The 15,292-nt window shown below is 41.2% G+C and overlaps 1 protein-coding gene across 2 annotated transcripts; it reads right to left on the bottom strand.

Annotated features, from left to right (window-relative positions):
* Window positions 1–1,980: 1,980 nt before the first annotated feature.
* On the bottom strand, window positions 1,981–11,863 carry LOC130116879 (transcriptional coactivator YAP1-like). Of its 2 annotated transcripts, XM_056284969.1 has the most exons (9): window positions 11,625–11,863; window positions 11,027–11,278; window positions 7,103–7,302; window positions 5,016–5,173; window positions 4,551–4,652; window positions 4,162–4,268; window positions 3,773–3,891; window positions 3,579–3,679; window positions 1,981–3,066 (listed from the first exon to the last, which is right to left on the bottom strand). In XM_056284969.1, the coding sequence occupies exons 2-9, from the start codon at window positions 11,228–11,230 to the stop codon at window positions 2,885–2,887; spliced, it is 1,173 nt and encodes a 390-aa protein (XP_056140944.1). In that variant the 5' UTR covers window positions 11,231–11,278; window positions 11,625–11,863; the 3' UTR covers window positions 1,981–2,884. The 2 variants fall into 2 exon arrangements, with proteins under 2 accessions (XP_056140944.1, XP_056140945.1); XM_056284970.1 differs by lacking the exon at window positions 4,551–4,652.
* Between the last annotated feature and the right edge of the window lie 3,429 nt (window positions 11,864–15,292).

Below are 15,292 nucleotides of genomic sequence, written 5' to 3'. Positions count from 1 at the left end.
ACTCCAAGTGGGCTGTCATGCGCCTTTTACTGAGCAGAGGCTTCCGTCTGGCCACTCTACCATAACGACCTGATTGGTGGAGTGCTGCAGAGATGGTTGTCCTTCTGGAAGGTTTTCCCATCTCCACAGAGGAACGCTGGAGCTCTGTCAGAGTGACCATGAGGTTCTTGGTCACCTCCCTGACCAAGGCCCTTCTCCCCCGATTGCTCAGTTTGGCTGGGCAGCCAGCTCTAGGAACAGTCCTGGTGGATCCAAACTTCTTCTAGTATTTACGAATGATGGAGACCACTGTGCTCTTCGGGACCTTCAAAGCTGTAGAAATTTTTGTACCCTTCCTCAGATCTGTGCCTTGATACAATCCTGTCTCGGAGGTCCACAGACAATTCCTTTGACTTCATGGCTTGGTTTCAACAGTGGGACCTTATATAGACAGGTGTGTGCCTTTCCAAATCATGTCCAATCAATTGAATTTACTACGGGTGGACTCCAATCAAGATGTAGAAACATCTCAAGGATGATCAGTGGAAACAGGATGAACCTGAGCTCAATTTTGAGTGTCATAGCAAAGGGTGTGAATACTTATGTACATACAATATTTCAGTTTTTTTATTTTTAATAAATTTGCAAAAAATTTCTACAAAACCTTTTTCACTTTGTCGTTATGGGGTATTGTGTGTAGATTGATGAGAAAAAAAGGAATTTAATCCATTTTGGAATAAGGCTGTAACAAAACAAAATGTGGGGAAAGTGAAGGGTGTGAATACTTTCCGGATGCACTGTATATATAGCATTTTTCCCCCAGAAACCATCAATGGTGTTGATAAAAGTGCTCAACAAATGAAGAGCGGAATATTAAGTTTTTTAACCACATTGGCAGTTGATGAGTGCGTGACGCATGAAACAAGCTTGTACTGAAATGCATTAAAGTTTTTTTTTGCTCCTACATCTATCTTTGTGCGTCACGCACTTATCAGCTGCCAATGTAATTAAACAACAAAGAAACACACGGTCATAAATATTACGTTGCCCTGCGTTACGCCCCTAATTTGGATGGACAGTAACCAATGAGAGGATAGAGAAAATGCAATCTATCTATCTATATAATGCATATATATATATATATATATATACCCATATAGATGCAGGAAAAAAGTTTTAATGCATAGCAGTACAGGCCTGTTTCGTGCATCTCACACTCATCAGCTGCTACACTTTTGAGAATATATATATATATATATATATATATTCTACTTACTAATAATCCTGTCTCCCTCAAAAAATAATAAAGAAGTTCTGTACTGAAACACAGTGAAGTAGAAGTAGGTATGATCAGCCTGATGCTTTAAAACAACTTGGCAGTGTTCAATCTGTACTGAAAGAAAGGATAGAGAGGAACTGTTTTCTGTATTGTAGCCTTGCCAAGGTTAGGATAGGAAATAGTTTGGGGTTTTCCTGACAAGTCTGGGGTGTATAGCCACTGAGTGTGCCTGCTCTGGGATTTGGTTGTTAACAGCAATGGGAGTGTCACAATATCTTGACTTTTTTGCAGAACATTTCAGCGCATTAAAACACTATTGGCACAAAGTGGGTGGCTTGTTTGTGTGTAATCTAGATCTGTGTTAAGATAACGAGCTTTTCTTTGTGTGGATATTGCATCAGTTTACTTACAACAGCTGCCAAAAATAATGTGTTTTTTTATGACTGATCAAAAGTTAATGCTATTTCAATGCTCATTTTTTAAATACCCTCAAGCATTTTATCGCAGCAACTTTATTATCCATCCTCCCATGCAACGAAGTTGACTTAAATAATCTTCTATCCAGCCCAATTTTTTTTTGTGAAAATGAAACTTGGGCACGGTCCTCATGTGGATGACATTACAGTGAGAATGACATCTGGGTGTGGTTTCATCTCCAGTTCAAAATGTATGCTACAGTGAGGCTAACTTCTCAAGACATAAATATAAAACAATTTTTGTCAAAAGAATATTGGGCAGTTTATTAAACAGAAACTCTTTCACAATGGTTACAGTGAAGAGTAAATATATCCATATAAAGCACATGCATAAACAAATACATACAAAACAATGGGTCTGCCTAGTATCTAGTAATAAATCTGATTTCCTTCAACAAAAGATGGTAAGTAGAATGATAAACATTATATGTAGTACACGTAGCTAGTGTCATGCATGCTAAGATAAATAGGATACTATATTGGCCTAAAATGTTGCATTGTGGGTATGAGCTATTAGTCTTTAAAGGCTCACAGTACCTTTATTTGGAAAGATTACACATTGGTCTTGCTGCTCTTTAGCTTTGTAGAGAAGTCTTCCCCTCTCCACACACAGATGCTAGTTACAAGAAATACTCTTCCAAATAATTTATAACTCAGAATTTAGATACACTTTTGACATAATAGTGAGGAAACAACCCAGCAGATAATATAGCAATGTAATAATATAGCTTAATTAAGAGAGTAAAAGGCATTTAACAGGAAGAATTACACGGCTTACTGCTTGAAGATTTCATTGCCCCGTTAAGGGAAGATGGCAGCACCAGGTGCAGGACAAGGTGCAGAAATTAATTTATGGAACACCTAACTCTAGAACTGGACAGCATCATCCTAGGCTGGTAACTGGAATAATCTGAGGGAATACACTATATAAATCATTTTATTATAATGCCCTGAGACGCACCTCAGTAAATTGAGGCCAAACAGAAGGACAGTTTCCACTTTCCACTAAAGAGTAATGTTAGGGCATCCATCACACAACAGTAGTGTATTCCACTGGTAATGCTGTTCTGTACCATTTGCGTCCAAATCTCAGTTGCATTGTAAAGGCCTCATCTAAAACCAAAGTCAGGGTTTATGTTTCTGTGTGTGCCTATAGCCAGGTGAGCAGGCTGTCTTTGTCCATATGTGATCCAGAGAGAACATTCTCCATGTCCATGAGAAGGTCAGAACTTAGAGCCTCTGGGATGCAGGGCATTAGCTCCTCCCCCTCAGTCATGGGTAGCACAGACATCGTCTCCTCCACACTGATTGAGGGAGTCTCCCCAGAGTCACCTACACCAACCAGAGAAGACAGTGAAGAAATCGGACATAATCGTGTGCATGCAAGGAGCTGTTTATCATGGGTGTTTGACCGCTCCATATTTAAGCGAGCCATTCAAAATGAAAGTTGCTAGCGCAGATCTGCTAGTACCTTTTTCACCTTTAATCCCCCAAAATATGGTTGAACCAGGGCCTTAGCAAATAACATGTTAAGCAAAATGACTGCTGCTTCTTCAAACTCCCTGCAACCAGATTTATTCTTCCACATTTGGTTGCTGTGATGAAGATGTAAAACCCTATTTGTCTGAAAACGAGCAACAACCAAAATCACATAATTTAGATATTCATGGATAAGCTATTCGTTCGCATGTATATCTTAAGGATTGTAGTCTTAATATGTAAAAAAAAAAAAAGAAAGAAAGAAAAAAACACAACTTGGTTGAGTGCTTTAGCTGTTTCTTGTACAAGTGTGTGCACACGCGCGCACATGTGTGTGTGTGTGTGTGTGTGTGTGTGTGTGTTACCAGTGTCCATGTGTTCCACAGTGTTCAGCAAGTGTTCTGCTGTGCGGGGCAAGCTGCTGACACTCAGACCACTGTCTGTACTCTCATTGCGAGAGTGAGCACTACAAGAGAACACAACCAAATATGAAAATATGTGTACCCAACAACCGCTCAATCAAACAAAACTGCATAAATGTTAACCCAAACTCACTCACCCGTTGAGTGCAGGCTCATGGTTGGAGGTTCTGAGTCTTACATCAAGAGGTGGGACAAGCTTCTGTGCATTCCTGTCATGGTCCATGCCACTGGGCAGCTGGTTCCTTCCTCCTGCATCCTACAGCCCAATGCACACATTTGTTTGTATACAGTCATAAAATCTGAGATGCATTGACATGTATGAATACTTAAAATGTTGTCAAGTATGGATGCGTCACTTAATACACAGCACAATCAAAAAGTATAGGAAATAAGGTAATCATGTAATACACAACATAGTAAGGCTGTGTATGCAGCTAGTGATCTTTCTTCTTGGCAAGTCATGCTCAGTGTCTGTCCCTACCATTTCTGGATAGGAGACTGGGTAAAATGACATTCAACCTCTGACCTGCGCTGTGACAGGCTGCGGGAGGCCCTGGTGTTTGCATCTGAGCCTTTCTTTGTCCTGCCTTTGCTGTGTTGCCATGCCAATAAGGCCAGGATTCACCTTCTGGGCTGAAATATAACATTTGTGAGATTTGAATAATTGGGTAGAACCTTAAAAATATAATTTTCAGCGTAAAACGTGTCAAAACATATGCACATATGAAAGAAGTTTTCAGGGCAATATTTTAAGAAAAAAAGTCTTCGCTATCTTTCTAATGTTCTCTATCACACAGCTACTTCAGCTGGTGAAAATTATAGTACTGGTTTCACACAAATGTGTGCCAGTACATGCACACATTTTGTGCATAGATTTTTGGCAGTTCAGTGGACTGAAGTTTAATCAATTGCTACCTAGACGTGGGTCAAGCCATGAAGTGGTCTTGCTGATGTGGTTGATAAAGTACACCTCTCCCTCCGGAGTGACAGCCTGTTCCCAGCCTTCAGGCAGTGGACCTGAATAGTAGCGATCATACACAGTGAAAGAAAAGTGTACCATACGTGAGTCCTGCGTAGCGCAGTGAGCTAAAGGGTAGGTTATGGCTCACGCCCGTACCTATACGTTTTATAGCAGGTTTTGGGCTGGTATGGTTTTCAGTGTAAAAGTGAAGGGGGTTGTGGGTAAAAAGATAGACTAAATGCATACAAAGACTTGTGAACAGTCTGATTCTGTGGGTGGGAGAAGGTTCAGACAGATATAATAGAAGTATTCTACTGTTGCAAGGCTGTTTTCTTATTTTGTTTAACTAACTATTAACGACAGGGCAGCAGGTAGGAAAAAGGTACAGAGGGGTACATGGGGAAATAGAAGGGTGATACCTGTTTCCGAGTTGACGTTGTTTTGGCTTTGTGTAGTAGAGGTTGAATTGGTAAGGGTGTGGGGATAAACTGGAGTGCTAGGGATAGGATGCTGGGCTGCCATTGATTGAAGCTGGGAAAGACGAGGGTCGTGCCATGTAGTTGTCTGATCCAGATGGCTACAAACACACACACACACACACACACACACACACACACACACACACACACACACACACACACACACACACACACACACACACACACACACAAAGACACAAAGTCTAAAAGGACAGCCCTGGTATGTCGTAACTAAAGAGTAAGCCGTATGCACGCTTCACCTGGGACCTGCTTTACCTGTATTACCGGGTATAGATGTGCATGCACATAAACAAACACACTGCCTGTAAACTGGTTGTTAACAGAAACACAGGCAGACAGACCATACACTCCCATGAATGACAGGGTGAAAAAGGCATCCTGGTCACCAAACTAGTTGGTGCATTTGCTATCTGTGTGCACTTGTTATAATCAGATCCTGGTTCATGTTGTCTCTCTAGCTAAACCCTTTCTCATCATTCAAATATGTATGCACACGCACACACACACACACACACACACACACACACACACACACACACACACACACACACACACACACACACACACACACACCTTAATGACTCTATAAAATCTGGAATTGTAAACAAACAGCCCATTAAACAGTATGGGCAGGGGGTGAGGGGTCTTAGCGGTGGTCTAGGTCAAGTTTTGGCAATTCCGGATTCTAATGCTACAATGAAATTCACAATACAACTTCAAATATATTCTTCACAGGCAACACAGTTGTGATTTATTTATTTATTTTTTAGAGTGGTGTGAAGACACAAAACTAGATGGAAATTGATTTTTTAAATTTAGATTTTTCTAATTTGAGCAACAGTCACAATCAGACATTTGGGTCCTACATTAGATACATATCAGACATGTAGTCAGGCAATCAGAGTCTAAGTAGCAAAATCATAATCCAAGTGGTTTTTATATTCCTGTCCATGGCATAGATCACAGTCTCGATCACGCTGCATTAGTAAAGTACATCATATGATAAGCTTAGATCTTTTTGATAGGAGTGGCCACTCCCATGTGGACTCTGCTGAGCACTAAACTAGCCCAAAAATTGTGCAGAAAATCAGGGGTCCATTACCAAATGGAACATTTCTGGTATGACGGAAATCTTAATGAGATCCTAACTAAACTAAGGAAATGATGTTGTGATGCAATGTGGGTTGTTGGCGGGACGTTTTGACAGCTTCAGAGATCGAAAAGCTTGGGAAATCCTCTACTCTATCTTTCTGCCAGTCTTGCTCTTCTCTCTCTGTAGCTAGTTAGCAAGCTAAAAGCAACCAAAACATCCAACAACACAAATCACTTATAACCTAATTTCCTCATTTTGATTCAGATTTAAACCAAAAGGAGTGTGCTTAGTATTCGGCAATGTAAAATGGACAGGACCTGATACAATGTCCCAACAAAATGGGGACTTTGGCCCGGACCTTTTAAAATATCTCTGTGCAAAAACCTTTTGTCGCACAGTTGAGTGGTTTAAAAAGACCAGACCGGAAAAATATGGGTTAGGGTTAGGGGTTAGTGTAGGGGTTAGGGTTAGGTTAGGACAGCAAAAACTAGTCAATGGAAAGACATCATCTTTGCTGGTTTCATTTCGATTCGAGGAGATGTTTCTATTCAAGCTTAAAGAGGGAACTTATTGCAATCAACCAGTGGTTGCTATTAACATGGCTGTCACAAGATGTCATTTTTTATTCATTTGTACATATATGCGTCATTATAGGATGAAAGTCTGTATGCACTGATATCCAACATGGATCACGTTCAAAAAAGAAGACAAGCAATGAAAAAAAACATTGGATGTGCACAAAAATGAGAATTGGTCATTAAGGCTTAGCGTGAACACAGTGTATATGGAGACCTTGGGGTTGTGGAGCTATCTGAGGGCAGGTACGCAATAGGCAATAGGTGAAAAAGTTGACCAGTAACAATGACCACAGCGATAGATGAAGATGCATAAATCAAAAGAAATTTGGCCTTACTTTAGGAAGTAACGTTGGCCGGTTGGTGTTTTAGCCATCTCCCAACCAGGGGGGAGCGGCATGTCGTCAGGGATGATCTGTGCTGCTGCTACGCCTGTTGCTTGAGTAGACAGCGAATTGACTGGGAGGGAGGCAGGCGAGGAATGGGCACGGACATGATGAGGTGTAAGGGAACCACATACACCTCCATCTGAGCTGGCCTGAAGAGAAACAAGCAGAATTGCCATTAACTAAAGACAATATTCCAAAAGTAAAAAACAACATTGAGAAACGGACTAGTTGTCCACCAGAGAGAGTCAAATTACAAGAAAAAGCTTTATGAAAAATAGTGTACTTCAGTCTCACCCCTTTGTTCACCTTTTTGGGTGGGTTTGATTTCAACATGAAACATAATATCATAGATGCGAAACACAATTGTTGTGTGACTTTGTTCCGAACGCAATAATGTGGTATCCTTATCTTAAAGCTGTATTAAGTGATTTCTGACCACTAGATGTCAGACGGCAGGGCTACAAATATTAAAAAACAAACACAGCTAAACCAATCCCACCCCTCCCTTTGTGTCTCTATGGTGGTCAAACTGTGACAAACAGCATGTGATCTCTACTGTTTTTTTCTGCTGGGTGGTGCTCACAGAGGACTAAAAAGTGAGACCAATTATGTCTTTATGCATGCTCAATAATCCAGGTAAGGGAATCCCAGACAGTCGAATCAATTCATCTGGACACAACGTTCATTGGGAGAAACTGTTCATCACTCATCTAAGTGACCTCTTCAGTCTAAACTGACTGCAGGTATCCCCACCCTTATAAACAATACAGTTGCATAACAACCAAAAACAACGATCAGTTTCATATGCAAATGGACATGACCATTAACTAGAGTTACAATGGCCATGTGTACTATGCACAGAGGATTGGGAATAGTTGCAATCACAGCGTTATTACACAGAAAAAGCTAACACGTCAGGCCAGGGCTCTGCAGTCTACACCCATCTACAGGCCAGTGTAGATGTGCACATTCTCATCCTCTTTCAAGGAAGAGGATGTGCACATCCTTGATAGAGAGGAACACTGGTTTGAACGGGGAGTGAAAGAGGCCATCTACGTGAAGAGGGAACGACCATCCCTGAACCGAGGGGGGGCGGGGGGCTAAGAGTACATCTGTCACCATCTTACAATGCTGTGATTGCAACTATTCCCCAATCCTCTGTGAATAGTACACGTTGCCCAAACCTTATTCTAACCTCAGCCATATGAAACAGTGCCTAATCTTAACCACAAGCCTAAAAAAATGAAAAGAAAATTTGAAGAAAAAAAAAATGTGGACGGTGTACTAACAGAATACACACTTGTCTGGGACCAGCATCCACAGGCAACTTGGAGATGGTCCTAGTTGCAGCCTGCAGAATGGGGCAGGGTCAAATGTGGCCAGAGTCAAATGTTTGGCTCAACTCCCCTTTCTACAGAGAGGTGTAAAGAGGACCCCCCCCACCCACCCCAATTCCAACCCCCTACCATACATGTATTACCTTTCCACTCGATAATTATATCCCTTAAAGGCCACAATGGGATTTTTTCTGAGATACTTTTGTATTTTGTGTTCTCTCACAATAGGTTCTGCATTCCGTTTCAATAGAGTGATAAAGTCTTAATTCCCTGAGGTTAGTGATGATGACGTAGTCACAGACTCGTAGATAAACATCTACAAATGTGTGTCCAAGCCGCTCACTACCAGCATGCTTAGGGATCGATGTAAAGGTGCAATATGGGAAGTTTCAATTTGAAATAACTTCTCCCTTATTAACAGCTAGTGTGAAAAAAGGGGCTGTATTATTTGTATAATGGCTGCAGCATGTGGCGTTTAAATCCTAGTGTGCAGATTTAAACATTTGGCCCTATGTAATGTGGCTGGAGTCCAACATTTGACCCAAGCTGCATCCACCATGGCTGAAAGTTGAGGCCAATGTGGAAGTGCCTGAAGTTGCAGTTCCACCATGGCCACTAGGTGACTGGCTCCAGAAAATGTCTGGTCCAATTAAGGAATTCAGTTAGGGAATTTCCCATTTCTACCAACAAATACAAAGTCAATGCATTTTTCTACAAGGGATCCCAATCACTAATTTCAAGTCTGGTACAGTATGAGGGTAGTCATTTTAAAATTACTCTTCCATTGGGAAGATATTAAGGAATAAAAAACCAACAAGTTTGAGTTGTATGCCTTGACTGACAGGTCTGTCCTGGAGTGATAGACAAGTCACAGCTTGTAGTGTAAAGACCATAGAGGTCCCACCACAGCTCTACCCATGTTTGACCCCATTGCCCAAATTTGGATTTTCTGGCAAAAACTGAAAAGATGGCAGCGAGCACAAAGCCAAACTCTAGTCTTCAAATGCCCCTTCAGAAAACAATGGGTGACATCACAGACACTGCGTCCATCTTTTTTATTCAGTCTATGGTTTGACTCGTCCAATTCTGCAGGCTGCAGCGAAACATACTTGGCAACTTCACCCTAGACCATGCTCTGACTTAGTGAGGTGTGAGCAGATTATCCACTGTTTTTTATAGGTGGGGTGTCTGGTGAGAGGGACTCGACCAGAGAGGGAGGTGCACTTTGCCAGCCCAGCAAAACCAAACCATGAGCTGAAAGCTGAGGAAAACTGTAGTGTTGATTCTCAGTGTGATCAGTAGTACTAGCAATACTTTCACATTGCAGGAAGTAATGTAATCAAATTACATTGCACTGTTAATAACAAAAATATTGCTTGATACAGCTTTAAGTTTGTAATTGGAAATAGGCCTAGTGTTGAGTGCACATTTTCAATTGAGGAGCAAATGTTGGATATTTTTTACATAATATCCTAATTAGACGCTCAACATTGACGATCTAAAATAGATGCTTTGCACCAATTCAACAGAGCTAAAGTTAGCTTATCTGAATTATGTTTTTCGCTAACTGACAACCCAAAGAAGCAAGCTGACACTCTGTAAACACTTAGAAACTTTTAACCAAAGACTGCTTGATTTGGGCATGTCATAATTGGATCTCATGGCAGTTCTGTGAAATTCTACTTGAAGTAAACCACATGGGTAATACCAACTGGTAGAATATGGGGGGCAGTCTAAAAGAGAATGGTGGGGTGCAGAAATTATTTTTTGCCAATTTTATTACCAACAACGATTATAAGATTAATTACAATAATTAAAAATCTTTTACATCTCACAAAAGTATATATTTTTAGTGGGTCAATGGTAGATATCGGTGTAACACTGGGATCACTTCAGATTTCGCGCACAAAATACATCCATTGAAATACATACATTGTTGCTGTGGTTCCTGTTTTGCCGTTGTGATTCCAAATCTGTTATTGTGTTTTCTGATTTGTGGTTGTGGTTTGTGTTTTGCTGTTGTGATGTCCAATGTGTTGTTGTGTTTTCTCTTTTATTAATTTGATTCGCAATTGGTCATTGTGTTTTGTTCATTGCCATTGTCTTTTTGTTTTTGCCATTGTATTTTGTGATTTTATTTTGTGATTCTCTATTTGTCGTTGTGATTTTTTGATTTGTTGTTGTTTTCCTATTTGTCGTTGTGATTTGCACTCCAGGGCCACCTTGACAGCTACACCTGAGACTAAGATTAACTTTGTGAATGAAGTGAGTTTCAGCATCTGTGTTGGTTCATCAGGTGCTTCGCATCTTGAAAGAAACTTAGCTACACTTTACTGTTATTATAACTCATATTAAACCCTCATGTTCTCTTCTCCAATCCCAAGACAGCTATGTATTTCACAGCAATAAAATCATAAAATCTATTCAGAAATAACCCAGTATCTCGTCTATCTTTGACGCCATCATTATGACTATTAATGTCAACAATGATTATGATTAAAGTCGATTAAAATGGGTGACGTTGAGCTGGACGTACCTGTCTGGAGTGGCCGCGGGGCTCGGGCGGTTTGAAGAACGAGTCCGGGAGCTTCCTCATGCGCATGGGCAGAGACGCGGGCAGTCGCGAGGTCTTGTTGGGGTTCATCACCGCATGGAACAGGGCCTCGAGCTCCGTTTGAGAGTCCCCGCGCACGTGCACGATCTGCTGGCCGGCCGGGGGCGCGCCGTGGTGCGCGTCCATGTTGGCAACTTAAGTCCCCCAAATAAAAAAACAAAACAAAACTCAGTTCTGTCAAATAAAAGTTGTATAACAGAGAGAGAGAGAAAAACAAAACAAATCAAAACACACAGTGGTTAGGAAGGAGCAACGAAAGCCGCAGTGTGAGACGCTCAGATTTGTTGACACTTTCTTTTCTTTTTTTCCAGCATTGTTTACACTTTGGTGACGTTATCTAATTTTCCTAAAAGTGTGGCTTCTCGGTCGTCGGTGATGGTCGAAACAAACCTGACCATCGGCCCCAAAAACAGTCGACAAGAACGCGGTTAAACGCTTTTGTAAATGTCGGACCAAACCGATCGCCTAATAATAATAATAATAATAATGCAACGACAACGTAAGGAAGCCTCCCACATACCTTCGAGCAGCCAGACCGTTTTTCTCCACTCCTGCAAATTAACTTGGTGGAAGCGAAGTCGGGAAAAGCTCGGAGTCGAGGGTTTAATATCCTCCGCAAGGTCTTATTTTAAACAAAAAGACAACCACATTTAAGCGAAAGGGAAAATAAAGCAAAAGAGGTTTAAAAAAAGCGTTTTAAGCAAACCTGAAAAACTTTTTTTCACATCAACTGTAGTCCAGATTCATGTGATAGTGCTGAGGGGCGGGGTTGGGGTGTTTAAAGCCGCCGCAGTTGCAGGCAAAAATATGTCTCACGTCTCAAGGCATCTGTATCAACAAAAGGGACTTGTCATTCAGTTTTTTGTTTTATTTTGTTTTTTTTACTTTTTCAGCACACGTTTAAAATCGACAGCAATCCACTCTTTTTACTCCGAGTGTATCGTGCGTGGGAGAAAAACATATCTTATGGGGATTTTTTTTAAAATTTCTGCTGGGTCGCCCCCCCCCCATTCATCCCTATGCTGTTTTTCAACCCCCAGAAGTTTCGCATCAGAACTCACGGAGGAAAGAGAGCGAGAGTATGTGCTAGAAAAAGAAAGGAAAGAAAAGGAACGGATGAAGGATGATGTGTACCGGTGAACTGCGCTAACCTTAAAAAGAGGGCCAGGGTCTGGTTTTGGGGGAAGGGGATACAGGGAAGTTGCATTGAGAAAACATCCGCCCCTGATATTGAGGCCAGCCCCAGCCTGAGACTGTTTGTTCGTCCAGACGCCACCAGGCTTTACACGCCTCCTAGTGGAAAACATGCACACAACACAGGCCTGCATGGAGGACGAGGGGTCAGCAGAGGAACACCGTGTAAATGTATTATAGGCCTATAGCTACGAGAAATACCTGGAAAGGTGACATTTATTTGTTTTTTTCTCCTTCAGTCCACCCAGTAAACTAATGAACTAATTGAACATTGAACTGATTAAACAGTGCATGACATTTCTGTGCATGACAAATATTTGCATGACATTACTTACTGGGATTTAGGAAGCATCGTGGGTTTTCCTATTCATCAAAAGACATAACAGGTTACTACCCTTTGCTCCTACCCAGCCATCCAACATACTGCTCTGGGAGATGGTTCACTATTCATCCGTCGCTGCAACAGTTTATTTCAAAGAAGAGTCATCCGTGCACCCCCATTTATCAGCACCATACATACTCACTGACTGCGACCTTTATCTGTAATATACATTCATAGTTGCTATTTAATGGTCTACGTTATTACTCAAGTACTGCTAGCTCACTTTTGGGGGTCTTAACATTGCACAGTCCGCTGCTGCCATCTTATCTACATACTGCGCATTTGCCAACTAAGAAATTGTGTTTTGTTCTCTAGCCCATAACTAACTCATACAGTAGAGTATAACTACCTCATGGTGCACTGCACTAGTCCACCATTAGAAACATCACTTCCGTATACAGCTAAATGTACACAGCTATTTATAAAGCAGGGTCCACATGTAGGTTGCTATTATTGGCATATTTTATATTCTAGGACATTTGATACCATTTTTGAGGTCAAGTAGATTTTAAAAAAAGGGACTCTAATTCCCATTTCAGTTCTCATACAGAATTCTCAGGCAATAATATAGCTGCATTTATTAATACAGTTACCATTGATTACATTGTTTTTTCCACACAAAAACCTTGTTAAAGTGAAGTAACTTAAGTTCTCTATGACTGCATTAACTAGTACGACATACATTTTACATTCCCCAACTTTTTTTTCAGTGGATAATGGACACAAACGTAAAAGTAGTACAAGCCAATAGCCAATAGATGGCAATATCACACTTAAATGCCTGTAAAATACAGTATTTACTTTTATTAAAAAGTCACAATAAGCTACCAATAACAAAATCAAATCCAAAACCAAATTGTGTTTTATAGGCAACATGGTAGATGCATTAAATTGTTTAGTAAAGGCAACATGGTTGTCTCCTCATTATTAACATACTCCAGGGGCATACTTGGCTATCAGTCCACAAATAACTATCACTGTTAGTAGCATAATGTCCTTCTCCACCATACTAGAAGTGCACGTGAAAAGTGTATGTATGGATTAATGTACGACCATCAGTACAGTTTCTCTCCCAAATCGAAGGCCAAAAATACACCAATAGTGGATATACTGCTTTTAGATAGCAAATTCACCTCTTCAACAAAACAGCTATGATCACACAGCCAGATAGGTTTAGTGTTTTGTGAAGATTTTATCCAAATATTGAGTTCTGGGATACGTTTACTATGATAACATCAACTTACAGGTTACAGCGGGTTGAGTTACTTAGCGATGATCAAGAACTGGGGAGAAAACCCCAAGGCTAGGGGCAAAGGGAGAAAGATGACCGTCTATTGTCGTGTTTTAGTAATCCAGATGCAAGGTGCTAACTGCTCAAAGTGCTGCATGAATACACACACACACACACACACACACACACACACGCACACACACACACACACACTTTCAAGGGGACCAGTTTTTATGCACCATCGCCTTACAAAAAAAATCAAGCAGAGAACATGATTGAGAAATATTGCATTTGACTGAGGTTGACTGGGTGCATTTTCTGGCAAATATTATGTGCCATTCATATGAATGGTCCACTTTACTGGAGCATATAACATAGCACAGATGTAGAGGCCTAAGGGCTAAGGCACCAAGCTTTTCACATTCCATTCACTGACCATGGCTGTAAACTCAGCTCGGGCTCAGGATAGGGGCCTATCTTTTCCTTGGCACTTACAACACGCATTTCATTGCTAGCAACCAGCAGGCTGGCTCCAGCTGGACCCTGACTGGAATGTATTGTCGGTCTCTGTTGCTTCTCTCTTTCGTCACTGCTTAACTTGTCTAATTAGAAAAAGTAATTGGTCTGACCTTCCGAGAAGCTGTTTTCAAATGTCTGACTCAGTTCTAGCAGGGGGGGTATTGCTGAATGAAAAGAGCAAAGACACGCAGATACACTGCCTTTGATCGCACACTACCCTTACCTTCCACTTTAACACAACCCTTTTGTTTCCTTGCTCAGCACACAGAGAGAGAGAGAGAGAGAGAGAGAGAGAGAGAGAGAGAGAGAGAGAGAGAGAGAGAGAGAGAGAGAGAGAGAGAGAGAGAGAGAGAGAGCGAGGTTCATACACTACTAGTATAAGGTGTCCCATTTCCCACTCACATCTGGTTCTCATGTGGACAGCAGGATACAGCTTTGTAGCTGTAAAACTACAACGTTTAGCAATGGAGAGACCCACAAAGAAATCACCCTTTCCTGCATCTCTGGGACCATTAAACCTTGCCGTTTATCAAACGAGCTATCCGCCTGACGCATGACTGTAGGCCTGTTTCTGATTCCTTATCAGCCATTAATTGAAGCAATTTTCCCAAATTTCCCAATATATCTGTTGGTCTGCGTGGTGCTCCTAGCTGACCAGGGAACTTGTTCTGGGATTTAGCAAGAAAGAGCGGACGCGGCACGGCGGCAGAGAAGGTAGAGAGAATGAAATAGACATGATCTCATCGACACAGAGACAGAGAAGAAAAATGAGCAAAGCCAGGAGAAAGAGAAGGCAAAATAAATGAAAAAGCTGACGTGGGAAGGAAGAATGTGACAAAATGCGTGGGAAGGGAGAGTAAAT

Source organism: Lampris incognitus, chromosome 8 (genome assembly GCF_029633865.1).
Source record: "Lampris incognitus isolate fLamInc1 chromosome 8, fLamInc1.hap2, whole genome shotgun sequence".
NCBI classification, from domain to species: Eukaryota; Metazoa; Chordata; class Actinopteri; order Lampriformes; family Lampridae; genus Lampris; species Lampris incognitus.
Note: the sequence above shows the minus strand (reverse complement) of the source record. Positions and strands in the feature narration are given on the sequence as shown.

Coding starts and splice junctions, on each gene's coding strand:
- LOC130116879 (XM_056284969.1), bottom strand. CDS start 11,230: ATGGACGCGCACCACGGCGCGCCCCCGGCCGGCCAGCAGATCGTGCAC. Junction 4,269..4,550: donor ATGGCTTGACCCACGTCTAG/GTAGCAATTGAT, acceptor GTTATATTTCAG/CCCAGAAGGTGAATCCTGGC. Junction 3,680..3,772: donor CATGAGCCTGCACTCAACGG/GTGAGTGAGTTT, acceptor GTTCTCTTGTAG/TGCTCACTCTCGCAATGAGA.